Below are 16826 nucleotides of genomic sequence, written 5' to 3' on the forward strand. Positions count from 1 at the left end.
TGGGGGTTTGAAGAGAAGCTCACAGTGGTAGAGCAGCTATTTACACGGGGCATATGGCATGGCCAACCTCCAGACCAGGCTGCCCAGAGCCACATCCAGCCTGGCCTTGAATGCCTCCAGGGATGGGGCATCCACAGCCTCCTTGGGCAACCTGTTCCAGTGTGTCACCACCCTCTAGGAAATATATTTCTAGGAAGTCTGAAAATTGTGTCTTAGAACAGCATGGTGACCTGTGATTCTGCTGAGATTTAGATTGCTTAGTAGTATGCTAGTGCCATCATCAAAGTTTGACAAAGAATGTGCTGAAATAGAGGGAAGGTCTCAATATGATGGGGAAAAAAAAAGTTTCTGTTAAGGTTGAAGGACTTCTAAGCTAATAACCACGTACAGTGGCTGAACTCAGATACATCTGGAAAAGTAGGTCTGTATTATATGAATTTTTCTGTGTTTTTTTATTCTAGTGTCCCAATGTAATATCAGCTTGAAGAAGCAGAGGAGTCGAAGTATCTTTAGCACCTTATTCTGCTGCTTTCGTGACTACAATGTCGAACCACCATCTACCAACAGCACCAGTGCTCTTCCTCCTTTGGTGGAGGAGAATGGAGGACTTCAGAAGGTCAGATTCTTCTCTTATTCTGCTTTCCAAAGGTCTTTGGTAACTGAGGTTTAACTGAGCGCTTCTAAATGTTTGTCTCAGCAGGTTTGCCTCACGGGTAATGTGTTATATCAGCTGATGGGGAATTTCTGATAGTATCCATTCAATTTAAAACTAACTTTTCTCTGAATTTATGATATGAAAATAACATTTAAGCCCCATTCTAAAAATGTAGGCTTCCCATAACACTCCATATGCCGAGTTGTTTCCTAGTTTTAGTTCTCTTTTGCAAATAAGGAAAGATTGAAGTATTTCACATTAAAGTGTAGTGAAGCTGCTTTGAATGTCACTTGAAAGTCTTTCCAGTGACATAAAAACAGACCAATAAGGGAGAGAACTGTAATCCTTTTGACTTTATTTTAACCTCTCCACCTGTGTTTAATGCACACAGAGGCCAGAAGTATCAGCTTTTGGTCTTCTGGCTATAGAAGAACCCTGTATTTATAGGGTTGTTTACCTAATCAGTCAATTTATTTTAAACTTTCAACACTTTAAAGCATTGTGTGTTAAGAGCAGCAGGTTACTTACTTTGAGGTCTAGTGATTAAACTGCTTTGACACGCACATAAAATCATGTCAAATAAGTTTCCTGTGTTGTCTTTCAACCTGATGATACCCAGTGGATTTGCATTATATTACTGAAGGATTTTAGTTCAGTGTGAACATAGGAATGCCATCTTTTTCCTAATCTCCAAACTCCACTTACGCTATGCTTGAAGCTGAAAAATCTTTCCCCTTCCATTAAGAGAATGCAAGAATGGATGTATCTCTGATGGACAATAATCACAGAAATAAATAAATTTCTAACTTCTGCTCTGCCAACCAGCTCTATATATTCGATGCTGCTCATTTCCTGCCTGCTTTGCCCACTCCTCTGGATTTGGGTTATTGTTTGATTTGATTTGATTTTTTTTTTCTTAATGTGGAGGAAGAGAGGAAAGGAAAGCAAATCATGTAACAGAGACCAAGAATATGCTTGGGGGGGCAGGGTGTGAGGGTACTGAAAAATTCCTCTGCCAAGAGAAGGAATTGTATGTTTATTTTAATTTTTTTTTTTTTTTCCCTTAGCTAAGCTGCATTTCAGCTGAAGTGAGGGAAATCTAGCTTGGATATGCTAAAGGAGAGCTGAGAATAGTGTGTAGCATGTACGTGCATTTAAAGTAAATGGGAAACTAGTAGAAATTTCCTTTTCTGCTGTGTTGGTGGGCAGATAAGAGGCATAGGTAAGGGTGACAGCAAAACTGCAAGTAAGAAAAAAATAAGAGAAATGTTTTAAAGGAATATATAGGGAACTTGAGCTGAAATGCTCTGGAATCAAAACATTCAGAGTACAAAATGTAAAACACGTAATGACTTTCTAAATAGTATCTTAGCCTTGAGCAAGTGATTGCATGTGTGTTTGCACAGGTTTCCATCCTCGTGCTGCACCACCTCAGTGGTTGTGCAATTCTGTGTGGGTCCAAAACACGAATCACAGAATGCACAGAATTATCAGACTGCGACGTAATTGGGTAGAAACATCCAATGAATACCTTAAAAAAAATAACTTATTTGAGTTCATTTTATTCAAACACAGTGAATCATATTCAGACGTGTACAGTTCTTTGTAGAAAGGAAATGAGCATTGCTAAGTTTTTGGGTCATTCTCACTGAGTGCAAATAGACCTGTAACAATTCTATTCTAAATGCAAGACTGCAGTCTAATAAGCTCTGTATGCTTTTCTGTGTCACTTTTATATTCAGTGCTAACGTGGTTAGTGTAAGCATGAAATTCTTTCCAAGACAGAAAAACAGCATGGAAGATTTGGATATATTTGAACGTTCTCACTCTGTCAGGCCTGTGCTTTCTTCCAGATGAGCTTTATTCTAAAGCTGTGCAGGCAGGTTGGGTTTGATCAAGTCACAAGGAGCAGCTTTGGGGATTTGGAGGTGATTTGTAAACTGGAGGAAAGTACATGCATCAGTGTAATTGAGTTTCACTAAATTAGTGAAAATAAACATCCAGACAGGATCAAAACAATCAATTTCGGAAGGAGAGCTTCACAATATGCTGCTTAAACTCTTCTGCTGTTTACTTAAAGCTCTGGTTGTACTAATCTGCCTGGCTGGTTAGAATAGCTGAAATTCTGTTGAGCAGCTGTTCAGATGGTCACTTCATTACCTCTGCTATTAATTATTGATCGCCTCCCAGGTGACCTCTGCCCATGGTGCAGTGCTTCGTGTATCCTTCAGGAATGAAAAGAGGAAATTGCACAATGATGTTAAATAGTTACTATTAGAAACTGGAGTATAAAATTGCTTGGATGTGCTTTTCTTCTGCCTTTATTGTTCAGTGGAACTGTTATATGGAAACCAGCAGTAAAAACAGGAGGAGAAGATTAAAAAAAGTGAGAAAGCTTCAGCTGCTTTCATAGAAATTCAGTGTTCTACATTGCTTCTGGCATAGTCATGAATTGGTGTGACAAGCTTCCTTCCTTCTAATTAGGAGTCTCAAGTCTTTCCATGTTAACCTGTTGTAAAGCAAGGAAAGCAGCAAAAGGTATTTTATAAAGCAGTTGAGAACACAGTTCAGAGATTTTGCTCAGAGGTATTGTGCTGACTTTTCTTTAGTTATTTTCTTTTTTTTTTTTTTTTTTTTTTTTTTTGCTGTGTTAGGGGGAAAAAAAAATACTTCTAATAGTGGTTTACCAAATGGTGTGAGCTGATTCTGCTTGGCAAGTTAAATGTCACGTCACTTCTTTGTAGGATTGGAAGCAATGCCAAACTGAGCGTGGTTATGAATAAGGGAGTCTTACAGCACTGATTTTTTTACTCCATTGGAAAATATTAAATAAAAAAAAAAAAAGCCCCAAAACTTCTTGAAGTATTGAGTTCACTTTTAAAACTTTTACTCACAGAGCAGCTGCTTGTCCAAGTGTGATGCTAATACTGGTAATGAATGAATGGTCCACTCTCTAATGTTTCAATACAACGTTTCTCTGTAGTAACTTGTATTTACTGAAACTCTTCTACATTTTTTTTTTTTCTTCGAATGCAACAGCTCTTTAATGCAGCACAAAGGTGTGTTCTGAGACACAATATCTATCACAGTGGGTATATCAGCCTGCCTGCAGCTCAGATGCAGAGTCAGATGTGTCATTGTGAGCACGCAGTGTTCAGCCTTCTGAAATCCTGGCTCGTTTTTTCCTGCCTTCTCAGCAGCAGGAAGTTTGACAAGACCTTCCAGCCAGTTTTTTGGGGCAGCAGCATTGAGAGAGAAGGGAGGGTTTGTTCAGAACAAACTCAGATCTCAACTTCTGTTCTTCAGTTAGCGGTTTGACCCAATAGGTGTCATTTCTGAGCTATTGTGGTGTTTTATTCTGGACAAGTTTGCTACCTGCATTTTGAAACATTTGGAGATGCTGATGCCATCTGCAAACTTCAAGGAGAGAGCTAGGTTGGAAAAAAAAGGAGGAAAAGGCAGCTGCAAACTCATTCCCTTCTCCCTTGGCTTTCCAGTCCTGGTAGGTGATGGGGCTCCAACATCTCTCAGCACTTCACTTCACTTCCAGCCCAGTTCCTCTGCAGTAGTTTCTGCTTCTGTTTCACAGTTGTATAGGAGTGGGCACACAGATTGTGTTCAGCGAAGTGAGGCATGAATGAAGGAAAAGTTCTTTATATTTCTTGGATCGGGGAGAATGTCTTGATCCTCACTCAACAAGGAAGAAGACAGAATTAGATGAAAGTTCATTCTGGGGACAGCAGCTGCCCCTGCTGCTTTCTGTGTTACAAGAATGAATCCAGAAAGGTCGAGTCCTTGAATTTCCACCTCACCCATCCCAACCACTACATAAGTAAGTCTTTCCCCATGCTGCTTTCTGATGCAGGATGCTGCCATCTCCAAGGTCATGTTGGAAAACTTATTTTGATGACCTGTTGTCACGTCTCCAACACTCTTCAAGGAGTCTGCTTCAGGGATGTTTTTTAAAATACACTTGGAAGTGCAGACGAAAGGAAAGGATCTTCTCTTCTATGAGAATGTGGTTCACTGGAATGAGGAAAACAGACCTGGTAGGGAATGTGTTCTTGAGATCTGAAGGAGTATCTCCTTCATCCAGCAGACACAGATGAGCAACTCTTTTTTCCTGCTTAACCTGCACTGATCACAGCAAGAAATTCCTAGTGTCTGATTCCATTGGCCACCATCAACATGTAGTGTGACAGATGAATTTAGAAAATAAATCTTTGCTGAGATGCTTGGTTTCTCTTTACCAGACTTTTCATCTAACCTCCTCCTTTGCTTCCCCAAGAGTCTTCTGCATCAAGAGAGATCAGTGAAAGAGTCAGATAGGTTAAGAACAGTAATGTATTACTATCAGCAGTCTAGTATAAATTTCTGTTTAAGAAATCAGTATGATAAATCTGTTCTTTTGGTCAGCTTCTTCTCTGAAGGGGTTGTTCTTTAAAACAAATGGCTCCGTATCTTTGTGCACAGGCTGTTTTCAAACAAATGATAGTGTTATGTCCTACTGCCCTTCCTGTTTCAGGAAATAAAGCAGGACAATTCTGAAAGTTTCTCATAGCAGGATTGTTTTCAGAAAGCATTTGCATGTTCATGGCCACTTACACTTCAACAGCAGACTCCCATATATATCTTTGTTTTTTTTTCCAAGTGCTGTCATAACCATTTTGGGTTTTGCATATGTACTTTTAGGATTCCACCTAGGAATTCACTTCTTTTACTTCATCATTTAATAAATCCGGCAAGAAAAATGGAAGCATGATGCAAGAGCTTTATCGACTTAATTCTAGATTCTCATGAAAGTCAACTTTACAATAATACCATGGGGCACAGCTCTTGTTTCAACAGATTGCCAGAGCAACAAGCAAGTTACACAGCAGTGATTGCCTCTTGAAGTTTGTGGGAAAGCCTGAAAACTCAGATGTTTTTGTGCCCACCATTAAGATAATCTTCTACTGTAACGGTAGCAATGTCTTATACTGTTCTCATCTGTTGATGGAAGAGAAGCTCCAGTTGTGTTTCATTCTACCACAGGATGGAAAGAGGGGAGAAAAAACCAACACACAGTTCATAGTCAGTGCTCTGCCTGCATAACCCCATCCTTGAGAGTGGTCTGATCCCAGGCCAACTAATCTAACCAGCACCTACTCGGATTCACTCTTTTCTCAAATGGCACACGGGCTTCAGATGATGCTCCAACAAGCTCTGAAAGGAAGCATCTGTTGTCTTAGCATCTCAGGCCCAACATGAGAACAAAACATGAAGTTGGCTAAGGTCCTGACTGTCATCTTGCACACTGAAAGAAGTAAGGTTGTGGGAAGTACTGATTCTTCTGCCTATTTCTGACTGAAGGAAGTGGGATTCTTTGGCTTATCATCCGTCCATCTATCTTGGTTATTTTGCTGTTGTTTAATTAATGCTGTCTTTTCTGAGGCAGTCATCTCAAGCAAAGTTAACTTGAAAAGTTGGGCTTCTGTCGTGCTACTGAGATCTGGCTGAGCCTCTTGTTGCTGCAGTGAGAATGGACAAATATACCCACTGGTAGACCTTAAAGCTGAAAAAGTTACAGTAAATACAGGTGCTTTCTTATTATCATCTCTTTAATTACAGCATGGGTTTTACCAGTCCAGTCTCCTAAAAATCATAAATACCAATATACTAACCAATCATTACAGCAACTACAGTGCAAGATCCTGTTTTTATTTTTTTTTACCCTGATTTCTTGAATACTTTGAACTTTGGTTTAAAATGTTTGAGTGCTACATTTACTGCTTCAGACCTTTGTTCTACCCTTTAAAAGCCATTACCCTTACAGTGATTTTTTTTTTCTTTTTCCCCAGGGTGACCAGATGCAGGTCATGCCTATACCAAGTGTATGTATTTTTATCCCTTTTTCTTTTAATAATTTTCATAACCTTTGCTTTGAGTCATCTTATGTTGCAGTCTAACAGGTCTGTTTTGTGTTGCATGTTAACAGAAGGATTTTGTGTTCTGTCTGCTATGTTGTATACTCAGAGATGAACTGAACCACACGTGTACACAGACTAAAAGAAGGGTTTGGGTTTTCTATGGCTTTCAGCTTGCATCTCAGCTAAACTTGTTTCTGGATTTCTATCCTTTTGAAAATGCATGAAGTAGTCTGAGAGTTGAGGTTGCTTACTTTGATAGTGACAAAAAGTGGCTCGTTGTCACTAATTGGAACACAGCTACAAAAACCTTTCCCTTATTTTTCCATGTGTGCCAAAACATGGGAACAACACACTTTGTGTTGAAGCAAGCCATTTTAGGGAAGCAGAGTTCTGTGCCTGTAGCTGCATTACTCTGCTTGTTGGAGATGATGCTCTCATTATCAGCTCTTGTTTTATGACCCTTAGTATTCCTGCTTATCTTCCCTAGATTAAATGTGGAATGCTATTAGGCATTTGAATTATTTTTCAAACCTAAATAAAAGAAAAAAGTCCTTCAAACTCAAGCTTTTAATTTAATGAGATGTGACCATTTTTGGTCAAAAAAGCTGTTCTTTTTCGACTTGTTTTTATGAAGACATAGGCTTTTTAAAAGCTGGACGTACTTCTTTGAGCTCCTCTGCTGTTTATAAGGCTTTATTATTGTAGAGCTTTCCAGGAAATAGCACACCAGTGCTGGTTTGTAGAGCTGTTGACACAGTGCTCCTTCTGAAGCTCCTTGGTAGCCCTAAAGAGCTGAATATTCCCCAACATACTATTTTTTTCCCCTCTTTTCCTTTCTTCTCATGTAGCCCAACATTACAAGGGCTCCTGTAAGAGCCCTCAGTGCTGCAGGTCAGGAGATAGCGAAAACTGCAGCACGCTTCCCTCCATCTCAGGCTTTGTAAAAGCTGTTAAAAACCACTCTTTATTCCTCACTTCCTATTTTTAAAGCCAGGTAGGACGGAGCCCTGGGCAGCCTGATCTAGTGGTTGGCAACCCTGCCCATAGTTGGTGTGTTGGAGCTCAGTGATCTTTAAGTCCTTTCCAACGTAAACTGTTCTATGATTCCATCTTACATGGCTGATGCCTGTGTGTATATATACATACACACATAATTTCTGTATGTGCAAGCTGGAAATAAAAAGCTTCAGATCTATGAAAATACCAATTTCCGAATGAAAATACCAATTGCTAAAGTCCTCTTCCTTTCCATGCTCGCCGTGTGCTGCTCAGTCATGGTTGCTGTTGTCCTGGCAGCCATTTGAATGTACAACTTGTTCTGGCTGTGCTCTGAACTACAATTAAGTGTTACCCAAGAGTGGGTGTCAGTGTTAATGAAAGATGATCTCAAGAAGAAAGTTTTTAAACTACAGATGAGTACAGCCTTGTCAGATGCAGTCATGAAATTAGAAGCTGTGCTAGAGCTCCATCTTGGTGATGGCAAAGCAGTGCTTTGCTAGGCATGGGGAGTGGTAGGAAAATCAGAGATTCATGAGGTTTCTGTTTTCTTTCTTTTGTTGCTTAGGGCCTGTTTAGCCTAGAGAAGACAAGACAGAGGGGGGATCTTATGCCTGTAAAGATCTAAAGGACAGGAGACAAGTGGCTGGGACTGGGCTCTTTTTGGTGATGCCCAGTGACAGGACAAGGGCCAATGGGCACAAACTGGAACACAGAAAAATCTACACAAACATGAGGAAGGAGTTCTTTACTTTGAGAGTGACAGAGCCCTGGATCAGGCTGCCCAGAGAGGTGATGGATTCTCCTCTGGAAAGATTCAAAACTCACCTGACTGCTTTCTGTGCAACCTGCTTTAGGGAACTGCTGTAGCAGGGGATTGGACTACATGATCTCCAGAAATCCCTTCCAACCCCTGCAATTCTATGATTGTAGTTCAAGTGCAGAACTGTATTCCTAGCACTTTAAGGCAGCAAAATGAACTTATCTTCTCTGTCATGGCATGTGATTCTCAGGGTGCGGGTTACCATGTATGATCAGTCCTCTTCTCCTGTGCCATCTGATGCCCCTTCTGCGGCAGGTCCTGCCCACTGCCAAGGGAGCAGTGCCCGCAGGTGGCTGTATGACATTTATGGCCCTACATCAGGCTGTTTCTTCCTGTCGCTCCAGGCCAGCACGCAGCTCTGCGTCACCTTCTAAATACAGACCCAAGTGTGCCGTGTATAGAATCCTGGAATCACAGCATGGTTTGGGTAGAAAGAGATCTTAAAGCTCATCCAGTTTCAGCCCTTGCCGTGGGCAAACTGCCTCCTACCAGTTCAGGCTGCACAGGGCCCCATCCAGCCTGTCCCTGAGCACCTCCAGGGATGGAGCACCCACAGCTCTCTGGGCAGCAGTGCCAGTGCCTCACTGCCCTCCAAGTAAAGAGTTGTTTCCTAACATCCAACCTGGATCTCTGCTCTTGTAGTTTAAAGTCATTTCCCCTTGTCCTATCGCTGTTAAACCTCTCTATGAGTAATGTAAGGCCACAGTGAGGTTTCCCCAGAGCCTTCTCTTCTCCAAGCTGACCACCCCCAGCTCCCTCAGCCTTCCTGCACAGCAGGGGCACTTCAGCCCTCTGAGCATCTCCATGATCTCCTCTGGATGTGCTCCCACAGTTCCAGTCCCTCCTGTGCTGAGGGCCCAGACTTGGGCACAGCACTCCATGTGGGGCCCTTAAGGGCAGAGCAGAATGGGACAGTCCCCTCCCTCTCCATGCTGCTGCCCTCTGTTGTCGCAGCCTGGGATGCTGTTGTCATATCTGTACTCATACTGTACTCGTATCTAGGATTTCCTCAATATTAAAAGGCCAAAATTAAAGCAGTCCTTTTTGCTGATCTTGCAGGGGCTGTTTGTCCCAAGTGCTGGAGCCCAGAGATTAGCTCAGAGATGCTCGTCACTCTCTAATTAAGACCCATTAAGGCAGAAATTCTCGGTGCTCTGCTACACGAGGACATGGATGAGAAATGGCCTGTTTGAGTTGTATGTATTATAAATACCAGCAGAAAATCTTCTAGACAGAGAGCGAGGTTGGTTGCAATTAAATTGGACATTTACTTTTTATAGGGCGCATCGCAAACGTAATCACTTCAAGTGTTTGCAGAATTCCTCAGTGGCTCAGAAAAGAACGCAGCCCACTCTCAACTCATTAAACTTTCATATTGAAGCCCCAGTCAGAATACAAGGTTTTCTGTAGCTTTATCATGTGTGTTTAAAGTCAGGCAATCTGCTGGGGGTCACCTGTTTGAGAACTGACTTTGTTTTATGGACACGTGTACAGCATCAGTGCAGGATATCTTCTGCTGAAATCAGTTTTCTGACTATTAATTGCACTTACCTAAAAAAGAATTAATTAGGTATGAATTTTCATTTAGCTGTTGATAGGTGCTCATCAGGAAGCATTCAGGTTCAAGTTGCTTTCTTCAGAAAACAAAAACAACATGACTTAGGCTTTTTTTTAAGGTGGATCTTGTTTCTGTTTGTATGTAGTGTTCTGGAACTATTTCCAGATAAAGGTATAAGCTAAAGAGCTGCATAATTGATTTCTTTTTGGGGGGAAGGAGGGGAAAGTACTGGAAAATGATGAGTTTTCTGGGGTGAATTAAATACAAACCTGGGAAAAAGCCAATAGCAGCTGACATACGGATGAAATGGGAATTCAGTGGAGCAGACTTATAGATCTGTTCAGTGTAGCTCAGGATCCCTGTGCTTTCCTGGATTTATCTCAGCTTTGTTTGGAAGGAGATACAATAAAAGTATCAAAATCAGCCCCATAGTAACTTAGCATTTTCATTCTTTTGACTGAGAAAACAGGTGGAAGCATAAAGCAATGCTCGTGCACCTGGTTAAATACATTACAAGTATCCTTTAGCATTTTGCCTCTATTTAAAATCCCTGAACAAAGGAGTGGGACTGGAAGGAGCCTTCAGAATCCATGCAGAAGTGAAAGCTTAGTGCTGGGATATCTGTGTTCCACTTGCATTTTGATAACTTCTTGTTTTAAGCTTTTCCAAAAGAAAGCTTATGAGCTGCCTGTGACAACACAGTATTCTCTCCCATCTCTTGGCAGCTGGGTTTGAATGGGAAGATGTTAGCTTCTGTTGGAACATTCTGTGCCCAACTGCTGGGAGAACCTGTTAGCTACAGAGTGCAACCAGAACTGAACTGGAGGGAGCCTGAACAGCAAACTGATGCTCTGTGCTTAGGCTAGGCAACGTTTTCAGTACCCAAAGGATTAATTCTGCTTTCTGTGGGAAGTGTGGGCCTGCAGAGAAGAAAGGTTCTGTTTGCTTTATATAACAAATTTTTTGAAAGGTTTGTGTTGAGCAGCTGTTCTGACTTCAGCCAGGAGCCCTGTTTTTCTGCTCCCCTCCTCTCCTTTCAATAGGCAGTATACAATTTCCATGGGACTTAAAGAGTTCAGCCGTCATTTCTCTGCAAGGTCAGTTGGCTGATCAGCCGTGAGACCTGCCTGGAACGCAGGAATCCCAAACACCAACAAGTTTAAAAGCTTTAACTTGTATACAATTTATTTCTCGTTGGCATTGAAGCCCAAGCTGGGACTTCCAGTACTGAGATACTGCAGATTGTTTTTCTACTGAATTCCATGGAGGACTGTAGTATCTTGGAGAAGATTGTGTAGTAAATGTGAGTTGCTGTTTGCTGCAGTTAAATACTCTTAGTAGACTTAAATATTTTTAAAGCCCACGTGTTAAAAAGAATTATCAAAGACAACTGTTCACTGTAAACTGGGATGAAAATCTGGTAGTTTCAACTCCTCTTGGTTGCCTCCCCACCAGTGAGGAAATTAAAGTTTGATGTGGAACAACGCCAGTTCCTGCATAAAAGCTTTTTTACTCTGGAAAACGTGGGAATTTTTTTTAGACCAGGAATTTTCAACAGCAAAACAAATGGATTGATATCCTACATACAAATCCCTTAAGTTCCTAAAGCCCCAACGATGTCATCTTTGCTGCAGAACCAGCAGATGTACTGCGGTCTCACGGCTTGCAGTCCCTGCAGCTTCAGAGCAGTTTCCACATCCCTGGTAGATCAGGCAGTGAACGTGTTTTGGAAGTTGAAAGCAACGGAGATGCAGGATTTGAAAGAGGAAGATGTGTTTCTTTTATTCATATGTGCAAACAGGTGCTTCTGAAAACAGGAGCAGATGGAATTCAAAGCCTGAGCGCATAGGAAGGCCGACCTGCCAGGGAATTCAGGCTCTATGAGGCAAAGGTGCATGTCTTCATAGCCCTTGGTGTATGTGCATCCTTTTTCTGATGGCAGGTGAACTGGATTCCAGATAAAGAGCAAAGATAACTGTGAAGTTAGTGTTCACATTTTTCATGTACGTGTTTCTATATGAAAGTCTATTTCCATATATTTTCCATATTAAGTTCACTCGAAAAGTCACGCTAAATAGTAGGAGTCTTAAGAGTAGAAATGGAGCTATTTTGTCTTAAATATATTTATATGCTTAAGATATTTTGAGATGTCTTTACATTTTTTACTTCTTCGAAGACAGGCAAGAAACGTGCATCAGTGAATTCTGAAGATGATTTGTCTTTATATAGGTGTGATTTTGATAAGCTCTAATTTGCTTTAGGTTGTAAGCCTGTATCCTTATTATGAAAACTGTAGGTGGAGTGCCTTTTAGATTCTGAATTAGCAATGAAGAACCTACATCCCATAAAACTGGCCCTAGTCTTCTGTGCTTGTCTCCTGCCAAGCAAAGAGCTCAAGCAGTTGTGCAAGCAATGTATGTGTAGGACTTTATCACCTAAAAAGAACATCCAGTAAATTTTGGTCCCATTACATTCTTGTGATGCATGCCTACTTTAGAGGCGTTACGCAGCAGTGGTTTCTTCTTAAAGGCCACTGTTAATATGTGCTGAGAGAAAATATATTAAGACTAAGTGGCTTGTAAGCAAGGCAGCTTCTGTTTCACCAACTCGAGAAGCTGTTGTTGATGTTCATCGTAAGGAGCTCAGTCAGTTTCAGTGAGGCCTCCTAAAAATTGCCCAATCATTTACACTTTAGCTAAAGACACTTCTGTTTACATCCAGGATCTCATTTGTTAGTTACTTCATTTAAACAAAAAGTAGCTAGGCATCACTGGCCAGCATCTTTCAACTGGACATGGCATCTGGAATAAATCAGCGATGAGGGGAGAGCAGTTCTTGCTGCTGGGATGTGTGCAGTAGTATCTTACTCACTGCTGTCACTGCTCTGTGCCAAGTGGTGACCTCAGATCTCCAAAAGCACCTCTACAAAAGGTAGTTGTATCCAAAAACCACAAAGAAAGGATGGATGCATCCTTACCAGAACAGCAGCACCCAAACAGAAGAGTTAGAGAGATGGCAGGAGAGTGAAGTGAGTTCTGTATCAACTGATTTCACTTCCTCTCAGTCTTGAGCTTTTGCTTATTGATATTTTTCCTTAAAACTAGTTCTTTTCCTCCATCAAAAAGACCTCTTTAAGCCAGAAATGTTTCAGCTTCAAGAGGAAGAGCTCCATTTCTGTTCTTTCAGAAAATAATCAGTCTAGAATAATGTAACTGTTGCAGGTTGGGATGTTAAACTGGGAGTTGAGCAATCAGAAAGCCATGTGACCACGTTGCTTTTCTTAAAAAATAAAAAAATCAGTTCGTTCTTTGAGTAATTGGTGCCATTATTGTAAGGGCAGCATATGCTGAATAGCCTGGTTTAAGAGAACTCTCTTTACTCCAGGTTTAATGCCTTGATTCTCAGTGCAATCCATGAGAAAGCTGTCAGCACCTTTGCAAGTGGTAAAAATGAGAGTGGGGACGTGTTCTGGAGGACAAAATTATCTTCCTTCAGGACCAGTTTCTCCATTTTGGTGTCTTTGTGGCCAACAGAATTTGTGTAAATGTCCATCTACTGATGTGGCCAGAAATAGTATTGAAGGAGCAGGATAACAGCAGCGACTAAAACTGAGGCGTTAGAAAGAGGGCCACTGGGAGAAGATGTCAGTGCATCAGATGTCCCACTTCTCACTACTGTTTTTAATCAGTGATGGTGTTTTGCCATTTTCATTTTGAGCGCTTTGGAGGTCGTTCTAAATGAGTCTTTCATTTTAGAAAACAGAATAAGCTGTATGGGCATTGCATGAGCCATTGATTTCCATATGTGTCCCTGCAACAAGCCCAGACAAACATTCAACTTTGAGTGGTGCATTCTGCTTCTCAGTTAAGTGACTACTGGCACAGTAATGTTGGTAAAATAGTGTCTCTTCTGTAGAGATTTTACATTTTCTTGTTGTTTTCTTTTTTTAGCCACCAGCTAAATACCTCCTGCCAGAACTGACAGCATCAGACTATGGGAAGAAGTGTGTGGTCATTGATTTAGATGAAACTTTAGTGCACAGTTCATTTAAGGTGAGTACATCTGAAAGTGATCTCTTGCACCTCGCCTCTGCCAGTGAATGCTGTGGGAGCTGCTAAGCCGCTTCATGTGTTAACTGGTCTTGCAGGCTCTCCCAGGACACCTGGTAGTTCTCGTTGTTCCTTCAGCAATTATTCATCCTAATGTAGCTTTGAGTACCATAGACACCACTGGTTTTTGATTCTGAGTCTGAAACAAATCCTTGAAATGTTGCTGGTTTCATGGCTTTAGCCTGTAACTATTCCAACCAGGAGCAATGTTGAACAGGTACAGAATTTGTTGCTCTGAAATTTGGGTTCACTTTTGATGTTTAAATGATGCCATATTCTTGGAGAATGGAAATTCAACCCAGCTGTATGCTGGGTAGATGGAATAGATTTGGGGCATCAGCTGTCACTGTGTTCCACTGCTGGAGAATATTGCTTCATGTGTAGTGGGAAAGCAAATAGCAATCTGCTGTCCTGATCTCAGAAGAGTTTTCAAGTATTCAGCTCTCACAGCAGGAGAGCAAATAGCATTTAGCTGTTGCTGATGAGTCAGTCATTTCGTGAAGCAACTTCTATAACCCCTCAGAATTCAGCATGTGGTGGAAGTAGTGGTATTTTTCTATTGTTTAAATAGGTCCAAAGTTAGAATCGGAGAACTCAGTGATGCAAATAACCTAAATTGACTCTGTAATAAATTGAACTGTAATATTTCTGATCAGCAAACGTCAGACATCAATAAAACTGTAGGTTTATACTTCAGTACTGGAGAATTTTTAAGACTCCTTACTAATAGCAGTGTCGAGTTAGCACTAACTTTGCAGTTGTTCAGTTTTGGTTACACTCCAGTTTTCACTGCGAGCATAAATTCAACATTTTAATCCTGCAATATCAAGTTGCCAGCATTTAAATATGCAAACCATAATTCATGTTGTGGTTAGAATTTGGCAACACTCTGTCTTTGTTGACTTAAAGAAGACCTTATATGGAGATACTAGAACAAATATTCCTGTGCCTCCAACTGAAACTAAGATTTTTCTCTTTCTTTATTATGCCTAATGGTACACAACGATTTGTGGTGGTGTACTGGAACCTCTTAACCTCGGTGCCAGATCCTGTCTTCTGTACCCAGACTGAAGTTGTGCTTGGGAATTGTTCAGCTGAAAGAGGAAGGGAGGGACCATGCCTTCTTCATTAAGTGAGAGTCAAAAATAGGCATGGAAAGCTGAATGTAAAAGTCTAAATTTACATAATGCTAAGCCTAATAATTATTTTTACTTGAAATGCAAAATTTAAATTTGTTTTTTGGATGCTGTGGATAACTTGGTGCTTTGTTTTTTTTCCGGTTCTCAAAAGCAAATGAGGTTCCATTCAGGCAGTTAACATATAATTTTTAACCATTTTAAAGAAATACATGTTTAATGATTGACACACTGTAAATCTTTCAAGGGGAATGGTTTTAATCTGAGACAGGGGAGGTTTAGGTTAGATATTAGGAGGAAGTTTTTCATACAAAGGGTGGTGTCACACTGGAACAGGTTGCCCAAGGAGGTTGTTGATGCCCCATCCCTGCAGGCATTCAAGGCCAGGCTGGATGTGGCTCTGGGCAGCCTGGTCTGCTGGTTGGTGACCCTGCACATAGCAGGGGAGTTGAAACCAGATGATCACTGTGGTCCTTTTCAACCCAGGCCATTCTATGATTTTGTGATCTTTTTGTGTAGGGTCGAGAGTGCTCGCTCAGTGGGGTCATCTTCAAAAGTCATTGTCCCATTTCTTCAAAGGATATTTAATGAATATTAAATATTTAGGTAAAATCCTAAAGAAGATCCTTTAGTAAAAGTAAAATCCTAAGAAGATTGTTCTGCATGGTCTTGAACACTGCTCAGTGAATATCCTGAGCTGGAAGGGATCCATAAGCATTCTCATGTGCAACTTGTAGCTCCACACAGGACCACCCAAAAGAGAAAAGTAAACATTGGAGGAAGCTGCTGTAGTTGTTGAGTGTCTGTCAGTCTGTCCAGTGCATGGTTTGGGTTTGCTTTCATAAAGCATCTGAAAGAAGGTCACTGTGGCCATCAGAAATCCAATGGGTTGCCAGAAGACTGGGGGGTTTAACAGCTGTATGTGCATTGCTGTACCCAGATGATTATGCTACTTCTCTGGTTTCTTTCAGATGTTGTTTTCACTGAAACGTGTGCTTTACCCAGGTCCCCACTTAAAAGCTATAAGAGCATACCTAAAATTGTGATTTTTGAGTACAAAAGGCTTTATTTAAAACACGCAGTGTTGTAGAATTCATAATTCTGTTATGAAATAGGCTTCATATTTCAAATGCAGATAATTGTGTTGGATTTTTTTTAACACAGCCAGAGATTGCAGGGTATTTAAAGTACTCTTTTATGAAAGCAGCAACATCTGAAGAAGGGTAATTCTCATCTTTTTATGCTTCTGCATACTTGTGAAGCTTCAGGAGAAGGTATTAGTCTTTTATGTTAAATGCATACTAAAGGAAAAAGTTTGAGGTGCTTTGGCAAGAGTAAAAAAGGAATAGATAGACATTATAGTTATCATTCCCATCATAAAACAATAATAGAAGTAAAAATCATAAATTATTAAATCAAGAAGATGTAAATATTGTCTTGTGTGAAATAAATTAAACCACATGCAAGTCTGGAATGTGGTCATATTCAAAACTGGCTGTGAAACTTTTCTGCTTTTTTTTTTTTTTCTTTTCTTTTTTAGAACATTTTAAAAACTTTGAAGTTTTTCATTAAGCAGAGAACAGTTTTAAAAAGTTCTTATTGGAAATGCTTTGTCTTCTTTCTCAGTCTCTCTGCGGTTC

The 16826-nt window shown here is 40.6% G+C and overlaps 1 protein-coding gene across 2 annotated transcripts in view; it reads left to right on the plus strand.

Annotated features, from left to right (window-relative positions):
- CTDSPL (CTD small phosphatase like) overlaps window positions 1–16826 on the plus strand; it is a 72362-nt gene that overhangs the window by 38712 nt on the left and 16824 nt on the right. The window contains exons 3-5 of one of the 2 annotated variants that reach the window (XM_085226943.1): window positions 462–616; window positions 6496–6528; window positions 13892–13993. In XM_085226943.1, coding sequence (XP_085083069.1) covers window positions 462–616; window positions 6496–6528; window positions 13892–13993 — 290 coding nt within the window. The remainder of the gene's footprint in view (window positions 1–461; window positions 617–6495; window positions 6529–13891; window positions 13994–16826) is intronic. The other variant, XM_085226944.1, reaches the window with a different exon arrangement.

Source organism: Meleagris gallopavo, chromosome 6 (assembly GCF_905368555.1).
Source record: "Meleagris gallopavo chromosome 6, MGAL_WU_HG_1.1, whole genome shotgun sequence".
Classification (NCBI taxonomy): domain Eukaryota; kingdom Metazoa; phylum Chordata; class Aves; order Galliformes; family Phasianidae; genus Meleagris; species Meleagris gallopavo.